Source organism: Carassius gibelio, chromosome A17 (genome assembly GCF_023724105.1).
Source record: "Carassius gibelio isolate Cgi1373 ecotype wild population from Czech Republic chromosome A17, carGib1.2-hapl.c, whole genome shotgun sequence".
Lineage (NCBI taxonomy): Eukaryota > Metazoa > Chordata > Actinopteri > Cypriniformes > Cyprinidae > Carassius > Carassius gibelio.
In genome coordinates this window covers 23,470,549-23,489,260 of record NC_068387.1, presented here as the reverse complement: position 1 = coordinate 23,489,260, position 18,712 = coordinate 23,470,549, and the positions used below count along the sequence as shown (strand labels likewise).

At 36.1% G+C, this 18,712-nt stretch overlaps 1 protein-coding gene across 2 annotated transcripts; it reads left to right on the top strand.

The window, feature by feature from the left end:
- Positions 1-574: 574 nt before the first annotated feature.
- On the top strand, positions 575-17,879 carry LOC127933399 (protein transport protein Sec23A). 2 transcript variants are annotated; one of them, XM_052530389.1, is made up of 20 exons: positions 575-683; positions 1,694-1,929; positions 2,090-2,147; positions 3,704-3,790; positions 3,906-4,142; positions 4,225-4,304; positions 5,053-5,197; positions 5,521-5,679; positions 6,085-6,200; positions 6,495-6,618; positions 6,732-6,812; positions 6,926-7,015; positions 11,195-11,301; positions 12,082-12,235; positions 12,347-12,424; positions 12,510-12,671; positions 13,799-13,885; positions 14,307-14,462; positions 16,344-16,409; positions 16,578-17,879. In XM_052530389.1, exons 2-20 carry the CDS (start codon positions 1,709-1,711, stop codon positions 16,665-16,667), a joined length of 2,298 nt encoding a protein of 765 aa, XP_052386349.1. In that variant the 5' UTR covers positions 575-683; positions 1,694-1,708; the 3' UTR covers positions 16,668-17,879. The 2 variants fall into 2 exon arrangements, with proteins under 2 accessions (XP_052386349.1, XP_052386348.1); XM_052530388.1 differs by lacking the exon at positions 575-683 and adding an exon at positions 1,263-1,375.
- Positions 17,880-18,712: the final 833 nt, after the last annotated feature.

Here is an 18,712-nt window from a genome sequence, read left to right as displayed (position 1 = left end):
TTTATTATTTAATTATACTGAAAATGTAATCAAATATTTAATTTGTTCCCTTTTTACAAAAACTGTCCATAGTACTTGTAATCTTTATTGTGTACATTTGTAATCCAGACTTTACAAAGCAACATCTTGAAAATTTGCACAGAGATTACTAGTTAGCAATTTTTTTGTTGTATCCCTCGTCAGATAATTGTAAATGCTTAAAAGAAAAATCTGTTCTTTTAAATCATAGGTTATTACATTTAAGCTTAAAAATCAATGAGTGAAAATATAATTGTTCCATTAAGTTTAACTTATGATAAAGCAGAATAAAAGTCACCTAAAATTATACTTTTTTGTTTTGTTTTAATACTTAAATTGTATCAATTACATTTACAACTTAGTGCATTTCTTTATCCAATTAACTGAAGTGGCAATTTTCTTCTATATATAAAATTAAAAAATTAAAGTATAATAATTTTAAACTTAATTTACCTTAATTTAATAAATATGTAATTTTAATACTTTAAAATAAAAAAAGAGTAACGTCTTAAAGATAAGTGTATAAAACAACTCTTAAAATGCTTTATGAAACGAGTGTCGGCCTCTTGACGTGGCAGCGACTCCATGTTGAGCTGCTACGTCATCAGCTCGCGAGCTCGCTGTCACTGACGAGTCTCCGAGGAGACGCTATATCAACGCTCCAGGTACGTCAAAACACTTTCTCTCCACAAATAGATGATGGTATTTATGTTACGCTAATGATTCTATGATTAATGGTGATTAAAGAGAAGTGTTAGACTGTAGGGCGAAAAGTCGCGGGTTTAAAGGGCATTTAGCTTGATTTGGAGTGCTGACTGGAAGCGTCATGTTTACTTCAGCAGGCAGGCCATCTAAGGCGCTGTTTACTGAAATGTTTAATGGGAACAGATCTTTCTAAAGTAGTTGTGCTCTCAAGTTATCTTTATTTTGATGTAAGATGATATCTATTTCCTAAGCTATCGGACTAGCTTTCTGTGGCTAATTTTGGAGGGTGGACTGACGCCCCCAGTGGATCCATGTAGTTCAAGTAAACTTGAAAAAACTAAAACAAAACTTATTCACCAAAGTGCGATTTGTCTATCTATGTAACTGACTGCATAACCACAGTTGTATTTTTTGTATTTTTCTTTGCGAGAAATAAATAAATTACCCTAACATTGATTATAAACTAACGTTGGAATGATCACTTATTAGAAAATTGTGCAGATTGTTGCCTTGCTTGCTTATTTTGTACCTTAATATTTACCCAAAAGTGTTGTAATTGACACACTTGGTCGTTTTTAGTGTCTCTTAAGTTACTTGTCATCTACACGTGGCATTTGTGTTGCCCATCTGTAGCTCTGGAGTTTTCAAAATGGTGAGAAAGTTCAGAAACATGCATTGCATAATAATATTAATAATAAATGTTGTATTTAAAAATTGGCAAAATAAAATCTAAATAATCTATACTAATAAATAAATAAGGAAGCAGAGAAAAATAATGCCAGTAATGCAATATTTTATGTTTAAATACATTTGTATTTTTTTTCTCATTCAAGCTTTTAATGATGTGACATTATAGTTTGCCCTGTGTCCAAAGGGTAATGATAAATCAGACTGTAATATAAACACAGATCAGATTGCGTGTCTTATTTGAATACATCATCGCATCTCTCTCTTATCTATTAACTGGTAGATTCCAGAGGTTGTGATGGCGACCTTCCAGGAATTCATCCAGCAGAACGAGGACCGCGATGGCGTCCGTTTCAGTTGGAACGTCTGGCCGTCCAGTCGTCTGGAAGCCACACGTATGGTGGTTCCTGTGGCCTCTCTGTTCACCCCGCTGAAGGAGCGGCCGGATCTTCCCCCGATTCAGTACGAGCCGGTGCTGTGCAGCCGGGCCACATGTCGAGCTGTGCTCAATCCTCTGTGGTAAGTCTGTTAAGTCAGAGCAGACAGCATAATGAGTTCACAGATGGAGGATCGACTTCTTATCCATTGCCGTAATTTCCAAATAAACACATTTATTATGAAAGCTGGATACATTACTTGTGATGCCTTAATATTAATATGCTTTTTTTTTTTTTCGCAGTCAGGTGGATTACAGAGCAAAACTCTGGGCTTGCAACTTCTGTTATCAGAGAAACCAGGTAAAGTCATTGCAGTTTGTGCAGTGAAGTGTAGAGCTGCAACTAAGGACTATCTTGATAATGAATTAATCCATAGATCATTTCCTTGATTAATCGGATGAAAAGTCCAAAAATGGTCATTAAAAGCAAAAAAATTAAAAAATAAATCATAATTTTAATTAAAAGATAAAGTAATTCTGATCAGTTATTTGCAAAACTGTTCCACATTCTCAAAACAATATGCAGTTTTGTGGAAATAATTATACTGAATGTAGGCTTAAAATTAAACATTACGTAAAAAAAAGAGGTTCTATTGTTTACTATTTAAAATTAGAAGTTAAAATCAAATTCAAAATGATAACAGAAAAAAAAAGCACAAGGAAGGAGGAATGCACATTCACTTGTGTGAACATATATTTATACTAAATTACAGTAGTCCCTTTACTCTTTCTGCTCTCATGGAAAAAAACAACTACATCTAAAATTTTAAACTTACATTTAATTTCTAACAAGTAATATTTTTAGTAAAATGTATAGTAACAGAGACTCATTTGCTGTTAAGAAAAGCCTTTATGCAAAAATGGAAATTCTTGCTTGACAGATAAGGATAAAACTGTAAATTGTTAGTTATAGGCTGAGGAAAACACATTCCAAATGCATTAAATGGCACACACATCTGCCAGATTGCCTGACAGTAAGTAGGCTTGTCGTGATGGACGGTTCTGACGGTGATACCGGTGTTAAGCTGAAGCATGTCACTTGCCCACCGACCTCCACCATCGTTTAGATTTTTAAAGTAATAAAAATATTTGGTTCAGTAAAAGAACAGACACTACAATTAAAAAGTGAACGCAGCCGCTCAATGCAGTGCACCGAACAACAGTCGCATTACAGATCAGATTAAATTTTTTTTCAATGAGGAGAGTGAGTCGAGCTGACTGATAAGAAGAGTGAGGCGAGAAGATGATGGCGGATGATTTAGTTTCATAATGAAATGCAAAAGTGCCTGTTTGGTAATATTTTGCCTGTTGACTTTTGTCAACAGTTATTTGTTGTAAGTTATTTGTTATTTTATATTAGGCATAGCCTGTCCTATAACAGTGTATTTTTATTTGTTTTGTTAATAAAAGTTTTACATTTTATATATAGGCTAAAGTGAGTTTGACTTTGTATTTTGTTGTTGCATTCAAGCAATTGACACTGAAGTGCCACTTACTCAAAAGTGAAAGTAAATACAAGCTAGTTAAAAGCGAAGTAAAGCGAGGGAAAGAGGGAATGCCCTCGCCCCCACGGTGATACAGGTGTTGTCACTCGTTGATTAACCGGTGGGATAATTTCCTCACCATCACAACCCTAGGGCAAAAAAATTTCAATTAAATGCAGAAATATATATGGAAATTCATTATATACTACAGTCAAGTGATGTTTTAAGTGCGCAGTGCACAGATGCCATTAATCGATTATCGTATTCATGGATTATTTTCTTATTGATTTTATCGGTCAGTGGTTGCAGCCCAAGAAAAGTGCATTGCATTTTTGAACGTGTCAATTAATTAATGACACTTGTCCTGCCATAGTTCCCGCCAACTTACGCTGGAATATCTGAGGTCAACCAACCTGCTGAGCTTCTTCCACAGTTCTCCACTATTGAATATGTTGTCCAGGTAAACATTTTAATTAACCACCTTTCATTGCCATATAAATACTGATCACTAAAACCAAGACACTTGAAAATTCATGAATAGTAACTGACTCGTTGGTTCTATCTATTTTCTGTAGCGTGGTCCGCAGATGCCTCTGAGCTTCCTGTATGTGGTGGACACATGCATGGAAGATGATGATCTGCAGGCGCTAAAGGAGTCACTTCAGATGTCCCTCAGCCTGCTACCTCCTACTGCTCTGGTGGGCCTCATTACATTTGGACGCATGGTCCAGGTTCACGAGCTGGGTTGTGAGGGCATCTCTAAGAGTTATGTCTTCAGGGGCACCAAAGACCTCAGTGCTAAACAGCTTCAGGTGATTTGAGAACATTTAAGTTACAGGTATTTAACTAAACTAATCACCACAAATGTCTCTTAATAAAAAATCTTGTACACAGGAGATGCTTGGGTTAACTAAACCAGCTGCAGCACAGGCCGGCCGAGGGCCACAACAACCCCAGGTTCCTCCTTCAAACAGGTGAGCTAAATGTGTTTTTAAAGCTGCTTTGTACATTTAAATCTTCAGACTGTATAAATGAATAATTTGCAATCAAATTGATGCCTTTTATGAATCTTGCTTGCTTTTCGACTTCTGATATTTTTAATCTATCTCTGGAGTTGCTTGTCAAGTCAGCTTTATTTATATAGTGCATTATACTTTATAGATTGTATCAAAGCAGCTTCAGAGTGATAAACAGTGATAACAGAACAAATAATGCACATTTGATCAAATATGAGACTAGTTCAAATCTTGCTGTAAACCAGCTCTAGCTAGTGTCAGCTCAAGACTGTTCAGTATATTAAGTTTTGTTCAGCTATAAACAGCTCTGAAGAAGACAACAGTGTCGTTATTTAGCTGAAGTTCAATGTTGATTCAATTCAGTCTAATAACAGTCTCGAAGTTGCAAAATCCAGCCATTATGAAACCAATTTAATTCAGCTGTAAAGCATCTCTACAGAATACAATAGTGTCGTCATCCAGCACAATTCAGTTCAAGATTTGTTCTCATCCGATAGTATCAGTGCAGTCAGATTGATAATATTACTGAACATTAAGTGTCTTTTAAACCCCAACTAAAAAGCCAAAGGCAACAGTGACAAGGAACCCAAACTCCATCAGATGACAGTAGTGGGGAAAAAAATAAACCTTGGGGGACCAGTTGAACAAACCTATATGAATGAAGGCCGTGTGATTTATGGTGGTCACTGATTATATGTGTGCACAGGTTTCTGCAGCCAGTACAGAAGATAGATATGAATCTGACAGATTTGCTGGGAGAGTTGCAGAGAGACCCCTGGCCCGTCACTCAAGGAAAACGACCTCTGAGATCACTCGGAGTGGCTCTTTCCATTGCTGTTGGGCTGTTAGAGGTGACTGTCATGATTTATGTTATTTTCTTCAACAGTCTGCTTCAGTTACTAAATTATAAGTTTACAATACCAGTCCAGACATGCCTCATGGCTGGACTGGTAATTGACAGCTTTTTATTCACTATTCTGCTCAAAAATACATTTTGTAATTAAAAAGTTTTCTAAAACATTAATACGTCGGCAACGGTAATTATATAATTGGTTATAAAAGCATTTTAGATTAAGTATTTAATTCAAAAGACTTATAAGATCATAAATTCATCAAGTGTTTCCGAAGCTTTGTGCTTGTTAATTGATGCCCTCCATTTCCTTCCCTCTTGCAGTGCACTTTCCCTAACACTGGCGCTCGCATCATGGCTTTCATCGGTGGGCCGGCCACTCAGGGTCCGGGTATGGTGGTAGGAGATGAACTGAAAACGCCCATTAGATCCTGGCACGACATTGAAAAAGACAATGCCAAGTACATGAAGAAAGCCACTAAAGTGAGTCTTCCCGTATTTGTTTTTTGTATGATTGGCTTGGTAGAAGTACCCACATACTGGTGATACAAGTAATTTCATAAAGATGGAGTATTTTAAAGTGACTGTACTGGTTGAGTGATGGGTCACAGAGGTGCACTGGAAAGTTCACAATCAAACTGACCTTTTGCGTTTTCAACTGTTTGAAAATTCAGAGCAGAACACGGTAATATTGGACGTGTTAATTTCTGGAAAAACAATTACATATTTTTTTTTATTCATGCAGCATTACTTGTGAAAATCAGCTGGTCCTTAAAAGCTACCACATTTGAGATTACATCTACACATTGAACATCTGAGTGATTCCTATTCTGTTTGAATGTTCTTTCTGTACACATTTAAAATTGTACTTCAATCATTCCCTTGTAGCACTATGAAGCCTTGGCCAACCGTGCTGCCGCCAATGGACACATCATTGATATTTATGCATGCGCTCTGGATCAGACAGGATTACTGGAAATGAAGTGCTGCACCAACTATACAGAGTAAGTGATTCAAAAAAGGTTTTACATTTTATTTTTTAATTTTGTTTTTGAGCATGCTGACAGTGCATGTTTAGAGATTTGAGGGGATTGTGGTGCATATTAAAACAATCTAGACATATTTCTATCCCTAATCTTTTAAGTATGGGCAAACACTTACTCAGAAAAGTGTAAAACTATTCCTTTGTCCATAATGCAGCATTAATAAAGGATTTTTGTACTGATTGTAAACTTTCAATGTATTAAGACACTAACTAGTCTTCAACAATATATCTTTCTGCTTTTTATAAATGGCAGGGGTTATATGGTCATGGCAGACTCTTTCAACACATCCCTGTTCAAGCAAACTTTCCAGAGAGTTTTCACAAAGGACGAGCAGGGTTCCTTTAAGATGGTATTTGCAGGGACTCTTGAGATTAAGGTGGCTTGCTTTTCTTTTTATATTGTTTTGTAGTATTGACCGTTTTAATTCTTTCATTATTTAACTGTGCTACATGTGGGTTACCTTATAATCTTATTAAACCATTATTTCAGACTTCAAGAGAGATAAAGATTTCTGGAGCAATCGGCCCATGTGTCTCCCTGAACGCCAAAGGTCCCTGTGTGTCAGAAAATGTAAGTAGCTCATCTATCTTAAATCAGATAGGCTATATGTCTTCTATTAGGTTCAGTGTTTTTCTGGGCAATGCAGAGGACATACTGACATTCATTTTGACTTCTGCTTATAGGAAATAGGAACTGGTGGCACAAGTCAGTGGAAGATCTGTGGACTGGATCCAAACACCACGCTTGCATTCTACTTTGAGGTCGTGAATCAGGTACAATTAAAAAATGTAAAATAATTGAAAATGCAAGTAAAATTTTGTCAGTTGAAGTACACGTTTACAAGCTAGCTTAGTGATGAATGGTTTTGGATTACCACGGAAAGTCATTTTTACTTCTCTCAACTGGCTTTTTTTATTATTATTTAAAATGTGTGTGTAAAACTGTGAAGCAAAAATTGCCTTCCCAATATTACAAAAGTCACAGATACTGTCCCTGGTGAACCTGGTGTCAGATTTCATGTAGGTTTCTATTTTCTATGCAGGTGGTCCACTAGAGGGCACATTTTCTTTTTACTGCATTTCAATTTAAAGCATTACTTAACTGTAGTAGTTTCTAACCTTTTATATGTCTTAGTGATTCTCAAAAGATATAATTGTAAATAAATGATTCCAAACACTGGACAGTATAATGAGGAAAATGACATAAAATTTTTACAGAAAAATAATTTGGATTTAGTCCCTTCTTCACAGTTACTCATTTTATATTGTGATCATTCTGAGTATGCATGGTTTTAAAGGAGTAGTTCACCCAAAAAAGAAAATTGGCTGGAAATGTCCTCACCCTCAAGCCACCCAAGATGTAGATGTATGATTTTACAGACAGGTTTTATTCCACAATTACATCGCACACATTTTTTTCTAAATAAATGCTCACCGTTTCTGTTCAAGTCACAAAAGAAAACAATACATTTTTTCTGACGCTAATGTCCTTTCGTTTACTGTTGAATATTGCACTATTTTCATTCTGTATGAAGTCTGACATCATAAGCAGTGAAATTGCTTCTGGTTAGTTCCGCCAACCCAGTGTCCTCTTGTCCTGGGGTGAAGCGATGTTACAGATGCCCAAGTCATGATTATTTCTGTGCTGTTCAAACCACCAAATGTCAGTGAGGGTCGCAATTAAACTAGTGTGAGTTCCTGTTGGGGTTCATTGTTTGTTTGTAGTGCCGGAGGTACACTAGGAGCTGGCGAAGAGAAGCTGTTGCTCTCGCGGCATGGTTGTATGGTCGTGCACTGGGAGAGGGAGTGTTTACGAAAATACTCCAACATCTGCCGGATTTTATTCAGGGTTTTGCGCAGCGCTGTTCTGTACCTCCTGAGAGATACAAACAAGGTCATGTTAAACCTCCCACATAATTGCAATCTCTAAGAATCTAAATAACCATATATCATTACCATGATTTATAGCCACTACATGTTCTTTTTCTCGATGTGGCCCGAATCGGCCTTTGAGTTTTTATCTCCACTTTCGGCTTCCAATCCTGCTTCACATTCAATTCCTGCCACATTTCCAAAACATTATTGAATGTGTCAGAGATTAATATGGGCTGTCACATCTGTTAGTTAAAAGGCCAGGAAAGGCTTAATCCACAATAAAAAAAAAGGTCATGTCTATCCATGATTACATTTCTAAAAATAGAGAGCTTATTTTCAGGGAGAATGTGTTATGATCTTCTTGGCTGTCTTCTATCTGTCATGACATAGGAATGGGCTGTATGAACAAAACCTTATATTTATAGTAATCTCTTACAGTAATTAAATCTAAATGAAATTCCTTGAAATGCAACAATAACTGGTTTATATAATAATACATAAATGCATATTGAGGTCTGTAAGATTTTTTGAAATATTGTTACAATTAAAAAAAAAAAAATTCAGTCATTACTCCAGTCTTCAGTGTCAAGTGATCCATCAGAAATCATTCTAATATGCTGATTTGTTGATCAAGAAACATTTCTTGCTTTTACCTATATTTTAACTGAAGTCCTTGCAAAATATGATTTTAAAGATCATTTTAAATCTTAGGAAATCCTTTCCATTTTTCCAAGGCTGCTTTACCAACAGAGTGTGAAGATATGGCAGTATAGAACATATAATTGGTATAGGAAAATCTCTAATAGTTGACACGTTTTTGTTGTCACACTGAAAATATATTGGCATACAGCCCAGCCCTTTTTGCCTTGTAAGGAACCTGTCTGCCTTTTTACCCTAATTCCACATGACATACTTTATAAGAATCAAAATGGAGCACTTAGTTGCTTACATTTGAGTAATGGAGTTGATCTATGGGTTAAGAGCTGAAGTGAGGAGTATGAGCCATGTGGCAACAGCCGAGGCAGACTGTGGGCTATGTTTTCCCGTCAGTGTCTCATAGAAGCAGATAACGATGTATGGCAGCCAGCAAATGAGCAGGCACACTGTCAACAACACGCACAAATCACATAACGTGGTTAAAGATTTTTTGAACAAGCTTATTTCATTAGCTCAAGAGGAGTATCGACTTGCACTGTCTGGAGGTTGTGTTGCATGTGTGATGTACTTCATGAGGTGCAATGTGGGTTGCTGTTAAACAGCACTGAAGTAGTGTGCTGGACACATATTGGCTGCTTTTTCTTCATCTCCAGTCCAACCCTTTCATTAAATAAATTAAGTTTTCGTTTTTTTGCAAAAATTCAAAGCATTTAAGCTGAAATCTTTATTTTGAAATGCTTGTACGGTCATGAGAAACATAAATTGAGTTACATATAGTAACAACTTGTGTCTAAACTTTTGACTTCTTTTTTTATTTTTTGCAATTTATAATAATTTTATAGTATTACTGTGCATTACGATTCAAAAGTTCGGGGTTATTGAGGTTTAAGAAAATAATACTTTTATTTGGCAAGGGCGCATTTAAATTGACCAAGTGACTAAATGTAATGTTACGAATTAATATATTTATATAAATAAATGCTGTTCTTTTTTAAATTCCTATTCATCAAAGAACCCTGAAAATTGGTTTCCATCAGCAGAAAATGAGCATATTAGAATGATTTCTGAAGGATCATGTGACACTGAAGACTGAAAATTAATCTTTGCAACACAGGAATAAATTACAATATTTTAATAAATAAAAATATATTCAAATAGAAAACATTTGTTTTCAGTTGAAATATAATATTGCAGTTTTACTGCTGAATTTCTTTGATCAAATATACAGTAAAACTGCAATATTATCATATATTGTTTCAACTGAAAACAATTGTTTTCTATCTGAATATATTTTTATTTGATTTGAAAATGGCAAATATGTTGCCATGAGAGGCAAACTATGCATACAGCTACAATCACATGTAGCGAGGTAAATAAAGCATCTAACATTTAAAGAGCAAGCTTCTGTGGACACAGGGTGCACTGGGAGGCTGGAGCTCCACTGCTCTGCAAACACGACGCTTGAGATTCAATATCCTCTCAGTTGCAGCTGCAGCCAACTTTATAAACCATTTTGTACTCGAGTGTTTTTTTTTTTTAGTATATTTGGAAAGAAGCATTATGCAGTTTAAGCTGTAATCATTAAGGCTTCAGTTCCTTTACCCAGAGCTTAAGCCTTCCTTCTAGTTATATTTTGGGATTACAGGTTTTTGGTGGTATTGCACAAGCCATATTTGCAGTACCTTACCTGGACTTAATTGTTTAGTCAAATAGAAATATTAAACCTTACCAATTAATTCACAGTTGCAGTCAGTTTATAGACATGTTGAGCATTTATGGGCCATGATTTTTAGTTTAGCTTTCATTTGTACATTTATATTTCAGAGAAATGTGTGCTACAGTGTGATTTTTTTTTTTTTTTTTTTTTTTTTTTTTTTTTTTTTTGGAAAATCCATTACTGGTCAAAAATTTGCAATAATTAAGATTATATATATATATATGTATATATATATATATATATATATATATAAAAGTGAAGTGACGAGCATAATATATATTTATTTATTTATTTAAGAAAAAAAAATCTTATGCTCAACCAGGATGGGTGAAAAATTCAGCTTTGGCAACATATAAGAAATATATTAAAATTGTTGTAATTTAAATTGCATTAATAATTTGTAACAATAGTTTGTTTATGATCAAATAAATGCAGCCTTGGTGAGCTTAAGAAACTTCTTTCAAAAATCTTTATTAACTGGATGACATCTTGAGGAGTGGGACACTGTTTTTGAGATACAGTATCATGCTCAGCTAAAGGTGGGACTCTTCAGTCTGCTAGTTTGTCCGAACAATTGCAGATTGGTGCCAAGGTGGAAACCTGTTTCAGTCCAACCTTTTATCTTTGTGATCGCATTTGATGGGTTTGTCTTTAATATTGTAGAACACAATATTGAGCAGTGTTCTGTCTTTCCTTTCCCTCAGCACAACGCTCCTATCCCACAGGGTGGACGTGGAGCCATACAGTACGTGACGCAATATCAGCATTCTAGTGGGCAGAGGCGCATCAGAGTGACCACAATTGCAAGGAAGTAAGTCCTCTGTTCAACTGTTTTCAAAATGTATAATATAAGAACTATTTCTTGAGCAGCAAATCAGCATTTTATAATGATTTCTGAAGGATTATGTGACACTGAAGACTGAAGTAATGATGCTGAAAATTCAGCTTTGCATTACTGGAATATTTTTTTTTATTTGTATAATGTATTAAAACAGAGAACAGTTATTTAAAATTGTATTTTTGATTAAATAAATATTGTCTTTCTGTGGATAAGAGACTTACTAAAATATCTTACCAACCCCAAACTTTTGAGTTTCCATTCTGATCACTAACCATTTGAATAACCATTTACATGGCAAAAGGAACTTGGGTAAAAAACCTTGGACACATCATCGTGATTGTAGATTGTTTTTAGCGTGACCAATCTTTCTTTCACAAATGCGTTCAGGTTTGGACATCATCCTCCATTTGTTATGCTCAACAGTCACATACAGTTTCCATGACAACTCGAAGCATACATAAAAAGATTCCAATTTTAGAACATTGCATTTGTTTGTCAGAATCGATGTGCATAGAAAGCTTAAATTTAGTCTTGGACAAAACCTAATGTGCTGCTTGTAGCTTTCAAAAATACTTGAAGTGTTTTAAGTGCCTGAAAGATAAGTTTGTTGTTGCTTTTTAAAAATACCTTTTAGATTATTTTTGTAGCATCCAGACAGTGAAGATGAATCAATGCGAGTCAGACTGATGATGCCAAGGCTTGTGTTTGAAGGTCACTGTGCTATAATTTTCTCCTTATCGTCCTCTTCAGCTGGGCTGATGCGCAGACTCAGATCCAGAGCATCGCTGCATCTTTTGACCAGGAGGCCGCTGCCATCCTCATGGCCCGCCTGGCCATCTATAAGGCTGAGACAGAGGAAGGCCCTGATGTTCTGCGCTGGTTGGACCGACAGCTCATCCGCTTGGTAGGGCTTTCAGCACTTCTTCTTTTAGCTGGGTCTTGCAGTATGTTGCTTAGTATAATCAGTGCATTAGTATTAGGAATGCACAATAATTTTTTATTCTGTCCTTTGCAGTGCCAGAAATTTGGAGATTATCATAAAGACGATCCAAACTCATTCCGGTTCTCCGAGACGTTCTCATTGTATCCCCAGGTACATTTTGTCTCACGCTTTGAGACGACACTTAATCTCACTTTTCAGCTAGGGGAAAATTAAATCTTGATGTTGTTTTTGGCAGTTTATGTTCCATCTGAGGAGGTCTCCATTCCTGCAAGTGTTCAACAACAGTCCTGATGAAAGCACCTATTACAGGCACCAGTTCATGAGGCAGGACCTGACCCAGTCTCTGATAATGGTGCAGCCCATCCTCTATGCATATTCATTCAATGGACCACCAGAGGTAAACATGCAGACCTTCTCTCACTGCGCATTTAATGTTTGCTTAGTTTGACTGACCAGTGAGGGACTTTATAGATGTAAGATACCATGATCACTTAAAAGAAATTCAGGCATGTTTTTCAACACATGAAATTAAAATTTTCCCCCAAACTGTTAGAAATCAATAAATGTATAATGTATACGGCCTAATTTTCTTTTTTAGATCTCTTTTAATATCTCTTTGGATTTGAGACTTTAGTCTTTGCAACTTTACAGATCTTCATTATGCACCAAGAGCTTGTAACACTCCAAAGAGAAAGGAAAAATTGATTTTGCATCATATGACACCTTTAAAGTATTATTCTAATATGCTTATTTTGGTAATTTATTACTCCTATCAGTGTTGAAAATAGCTGTGATGCTTAATATTTTGTGGAAATGGGGATATATTTTTTCAAGATTCTTTGAATAGAATGTTCAAAAGAACAGAATTAATTTTATTTAGTTTTTTTTTTAATATATTTTCTTTTTACTTTGCTCTTTTAAATGCGTCCTTGCAGAATAACTGTATAAAAAAATTACTGATCCCAAACTTTTGAAAGGTAGCGCATAGAAAGTGAAATTACTGTACCTCAACAGATTTTATTTAAATATCAGTATTCATAGATTTTATTTTTATGAGCTTAATGATTCTAAAGTAAATCATGTCATGACGTGTTGAATCTGAACTGCAGTGTCATAATGACGGTGATGTCCCCCGACTCAACATATTTAACAGTGTTTTGTTTAATTAGTGTGCTGCGATTTTTTGTTCAAGCTCATATTATTGTTGTCTTTTAAACTTTTTACAAATGTACCATTTATAGTCAGGTTGTGTGTATTTTCACACAATTTTTCAAGAGATGGAGATAGAATTCAAGCAGGCAAATAAGTTGTAGAAACTCTACATAATGGTAGTGATTGTTCTTCAGTAGCGGTGAGCATCTCAAACTTACATGCGTGTATTTCTTCTTTTAATGGAGGGCTTTATGTTAGTTACTGTTTTCCCTTGACACTGGGACCAGAAGGGGGAAGTTGTAGGAAAGATGTATAACAAAGCATCTAACTGAAACTGACAGTCTATTCATGTGCTTTTTCCTGTTGTTGTAGCCTGTGTTGCTGGACAGCAGCAGTATCTTGCCTGACCGCATCCTCCTCATGGACACCTTCTTCCAGATTGTGATTTACCACGGAGAGGTAAGATGTAAAAATCACAGAGCGTGTTCTGCCTTCCGATTGCACAGTGGTTTGTTTTCCCATGTGACTGGGTAGACATTGGTTTAAAGCCAAGTCTTTTTCATCTTTTCAATAATTAAGAATGCAGTCTGCTTTCTTGGTCTGTCTGAACTGTTCAGTAATCTGCGCACATGAAATCAGAGCCAGTTTTGCACTGAAACAAGTTTAAAATTGGCTGCGTTACAGAGGACAGACATTTTCTGATGAAATGTTGGAGGTGTCTCGCTGAAGTACATGCTAATGATGTGAAATTTGAAACAAATGGAGTGAGATGTTCTCTTAGAGTCCCATATACTAGCACTAGTAAACACGATGAATTTGCTGGTTTAGCGTATTGTTCAGTGACTTCTGATAGATGACAGATGAGTTTTCCCTCATGTAGACGGTTTCTCAGTGGCGTAAAGCCGGGTACCAGGACATGCCGGAGTATGAGAACTTCCGCCACCTGCTTCAGGCTCCTGTGGACGATGCCCAAGAGCTTCTGCAAACTCGTTTCCCCATGCCACGCTACATCGACACAGAGCACGGCGGCAGTCAGGTACCGAGAATGTCAATGATTATTAGGAACTCATACTAAACTGAACAGATTACACTGATTTAGTAGAGTATTAAACGTCATCAATATTTATCCTTTTTTTTTATATGTATTCACTGACCTGTATTGTCTTAGTGAACTAAAGCAATAAGCAATCAGATGTTGTGCAATACGAGCTCTGTCTCAAACCTCACATACCTAAAAATAAAGGTTCTTTGTTGGCATTGATGATTTCATGAAGAACCTTTTGCATCCATGGAACCTTTCCATTGCACAGAAGGTTCTTTATAACAGAAAATGTTTCTTATTTTTTTTAGATTATTAAAATGTTATTCACAAATGGTTCACTAAAGAACTGTTTGATGAAAAGTTATTTGGGGAACCTGAAATGTTGGCAGTTAACTTCTGAAGTGCCAATAAATAGAGCTTGAGTTTTGGAAAAGAACCCTGGTAAAAATTCTGGTAAAAATCAGAATACCACGGTGGATTATTTCAGTTTTTTGTTGTTGTTTTAATGGAATAGCAACAATGGTTTTAATATAAAATATGCCAGTTTTCAACAAACAGTTCAATTGGTTAATTGTAATAATAAAAATAAAATGAAATCACACACAGACACACAAAAAGAATTCTTCTGCCAAGTAATATAGTTCATAATCCTGGCTGAGGTTCATGGTTACCAAGCAGAATAACAAATCAAAGATCACTCTGTGTGTTGCAGCCAACATTTAAGTGCACTTTGCTCGTGAATATGAATGTCAAATGATGTGTGGTCACAGATGCCTGTGTGTATATATAGTAGGGATGAGCGATGTTGAGCTAAAATTTTTATATTTTGATATTTTTCTAAATTTTGATGGAATTTGTAATCATCTTTCTCTCTGTATGTATATATGATATGAAAAAAAAATGCCACTTTTAACAGGTCAGTCAGCTGCATTTACACTCCAAGACTTAAAGCTGCTGTAGGGAACTTTTGACGCTCTAGCGGTTAATAAACAGAACTGCTTGCGTCTTGCGGAAGAACATCGTAGCCAGAGCTACTTCTCTCGGTTTATGTCTATGAAGAATCACAAAGGTACTGGGTTACTCCGCCGCGGTACCCCCGAAGCAATCTAAAATAGTCCGAATATAAACACTTATTATAGGTGCACCCTAGTGATTCAGGACAAGCCAAAAACACGGTTTGGAAAATGGATTCATGGTGTACTCGCTTATTATATAAATTTTTCTACATTTTGAACACAAACAAAGTTACGGAGCGCAGCTCTGATTGGTTGTTTCTTACCGGGAGCGATGGAGTTTCTGCAAATGGCAATAGGAGCACTGGGAGGAGCCAGAGGAGCTTGATTTTTTTTCACAGATTATCTGCCTCATATTCTACTGTCAGGACATAATGACAGGTTTAACAAATATGTAAAAAAAATTTTTTTACAAAAGTTCCCTACAGCACCTTTAATGGACCGATATACTCTGACATGCAGCATCACATTTTTGGTCCCATTCAGCCACAATATACATTCCTACATGCTGTTTTACAGCCAGATCTATCCATTTTAGTTAAAACAAAATAGTTGGTTTGAGAGAGCCATGGCAAATGACAGCTTGAATCTGTAATTTTGCATTAGTCGGTGCCAATATTTATAAATTGCTTTCACAAAGCCACCTCCATTTTCTCAAGCCTTTATTAGCGACGGCTCAAATGGAAGGAGCTGCTTTGAAAACAGTTGTTTAGACAGCTCTTCAGTCAATTTCTATGCTTGAGCAACTCGCCCTCAGAGATTTTTAAACGGTGCTTGTGAATAAATGACTGTAATGGGTCACTGAGGTTTGGCTTATAATCAGCATATTAATACACCATGTGAACTTTCTCTCCCCCTCCAGGCTCGTTTCCTCCTCTCCAAAGTGAATCCTTCTCAGACTCACAACAACATGTATGCATGGGGTCAGGTGAGTGCTGTATATCTCACCAATACAAGCACATTTCCCATGTGAGGAATATAGATTAGTCTACTGTGACAAGCTTTTGTTTAGAAAAATATAAACGCATCTCAGCTTATTCTAATATCGTTTAACCCACACCACGCTGATTGAATCGCACTTCCTGTGTTTGTGTAGGAGTCTGGTGCACCCATTCTGACAGACGATGTGAGTCTTCAGGTGTTTATGGATCATCTGAAAAAGCTGGCAGTGTCCAGTGCTGCCTGAGAGCCTCAGTCTGTTTCTCAGTTACACACAGCCAGCAGGGTCACATTGGCACTGCCCTAAGTTTTCCCCATTTATATCATGCATACATTGAGCCTAGATCTTGGAAAAGAGAGATCGAGTCAATCGCGAAAGGAAACGTCATTCTTTAATGATTATGACAAAAAAGTTAACACTACATGTTGAGTACACATCAGGACAAGATATTTGTTACTTTTTAAATCAGATTGAATTTATTTTGCTATTTGAGTGAATAAGAAACATAATTAAAAAATAGTTTACACACAAATAATAATTCATTCATTATTTACTCCCCCTCGATGCTATTCTAAACCCATAAGCCTTTTTTGGTACCTGGAAACAAACTTAACTATATATATATATATATATATATATATATATATTATGTAGACAAAAAAATTCAATTTGCTTTATTTCCAAGTCTTCTGAAGCCATACATTAGCTTTCAGTCATCTAAGTTTTTATAGTCATTATTCAGTCATTTAACCCACATTTATCTCCAAAATAAAAAATGCTGTTGTTGAACCAACGCCAATGCAATTGCTTGTGCACACCATTTTTAAATGTACAAAACAAATTTATTGTACAAAGCTATTGTATGGCTTCAGAAAACCTGGCATGTATTGCAAATGTCATATTGATTACTTTTATTTAGCTTTTCTTTATATGGCAAAAACCACAATTATTCTTCAAAAAGCTATTACTTTGTGTTTTACGGACAGAAATGCCAGCATATGAGTTTGAAACAACATGAGGATGAGTAAATAATGACTGAACATGAATTTTTTTGCCTGAAATGTTGCTTCAAATCTGATGTTTAGGTGTATGAAGCTCTGTGAAACTTATGTTGAACGGAGGAAGGAAACTAGCTGGTTTTAGCACACCTGTAGTAGATACTTTTGTTTGCCTAGTCGAGGAAGGTGAAAGCAGTGCCGATGTAGCCAATTAAGCTTGAGAGCTCGAATGCGCCTCTAGCCAACAGCGCAGAACAATTGCTTATTTTTAGACCCTGTGCGCGTCTCTCGTCTCAGTGCTGTTGATGGTTTGTGTTTCAGCGCAGGGTTGGATGCCCCATTCCAAACACAGACTTGCAGAATTTATAAGTTGCCTTTCTGTCTGTAGCTCTGATATTTATGAGCCATTTCTAGCAGTATTGTATGTTTTGTTTCTAATAAAACTGGCTTCATGATCCCAGCTAGCCTGCTGTGTTTAGATTTTGGAGACTTTGCATGACTGACTGACTTCTTTGAAATGGGTTTTGTATCTCTCAGCTGTTCTTTTTCATACAGGCTTTGATCGACATGAGGGTCAAAATATTCATTTAACAGAGCACAACTATTGCATGCTTCACAAGTGAAAATTTGGGCTGGTGTGTAAAATAATTAATTGCATTACAGAGTCATGAAATACTATAGCTGGGTCCAACACACAGATTCAGGGATTTCCTTCAAGAAGAGTTACTTGGTTTACACCATTTCTGTGGTTGTTTTCACTGATGGCCACACGGGCGCAGCGTTTAACTGAAAGCACCCGTTCAACTGTGATTATTTTGTGTCAAACAAATGCTGTATGTTAATGATTAAACTCTCACACCAGTCGATCTAGACATTTCATATCCAAGTTTTATGGAAAGACAATTACAGATTCATGCTTTACGTGTTCATTATTTCAGAACACACCATGTTATTCCCGGGTAAATTTCTCATCCGTCGTCTTATCCATACTTTTATGGATCACCCAGTCAAAAAGGCATGCCAAGGTTTTCACGCTTATTAAATGAATAAATTCAACACTTCATTAGGCAGGTATGAAAATATTATTACTTTCACACCCTGAGCACAGTGTAATGTATCATCTATATTCTGATTTTATAATGCATGCTAAAACACTTTTCATACTAATTTCAGCTCAATGTCTGTGAAAGCCTGTAACTACACCCATAAATTCTTCCTTTAGCCATTGATTTTTATTTTCCCCTTGTGCATTTGTTTTCTTTATATATCCCATCTATCATTTTCTTAAATCTC

What these genes read in the sequence shown, in the direction of transcription:
- LOC127933399 (XM_052530388.1), top strand. An exon ending in TCAGTGCTAAACAGCTTCAG is followed by an intron (nt 4,143 to 4,224) that starts GTGATTTGAGAA and finishes TCTTGTACACAG; the next exon opens with GAGATGCTTGGGTTAACTAA. An exon ending in ACTTTGAGGTCGTGAATCAG is followed by an intron (nt 7,016 to 11,194) that starts GTACAATTAAAA and finishes CCTTTCCCTCAG; the next exon opens with CACAACGCTCCTATCCCACA.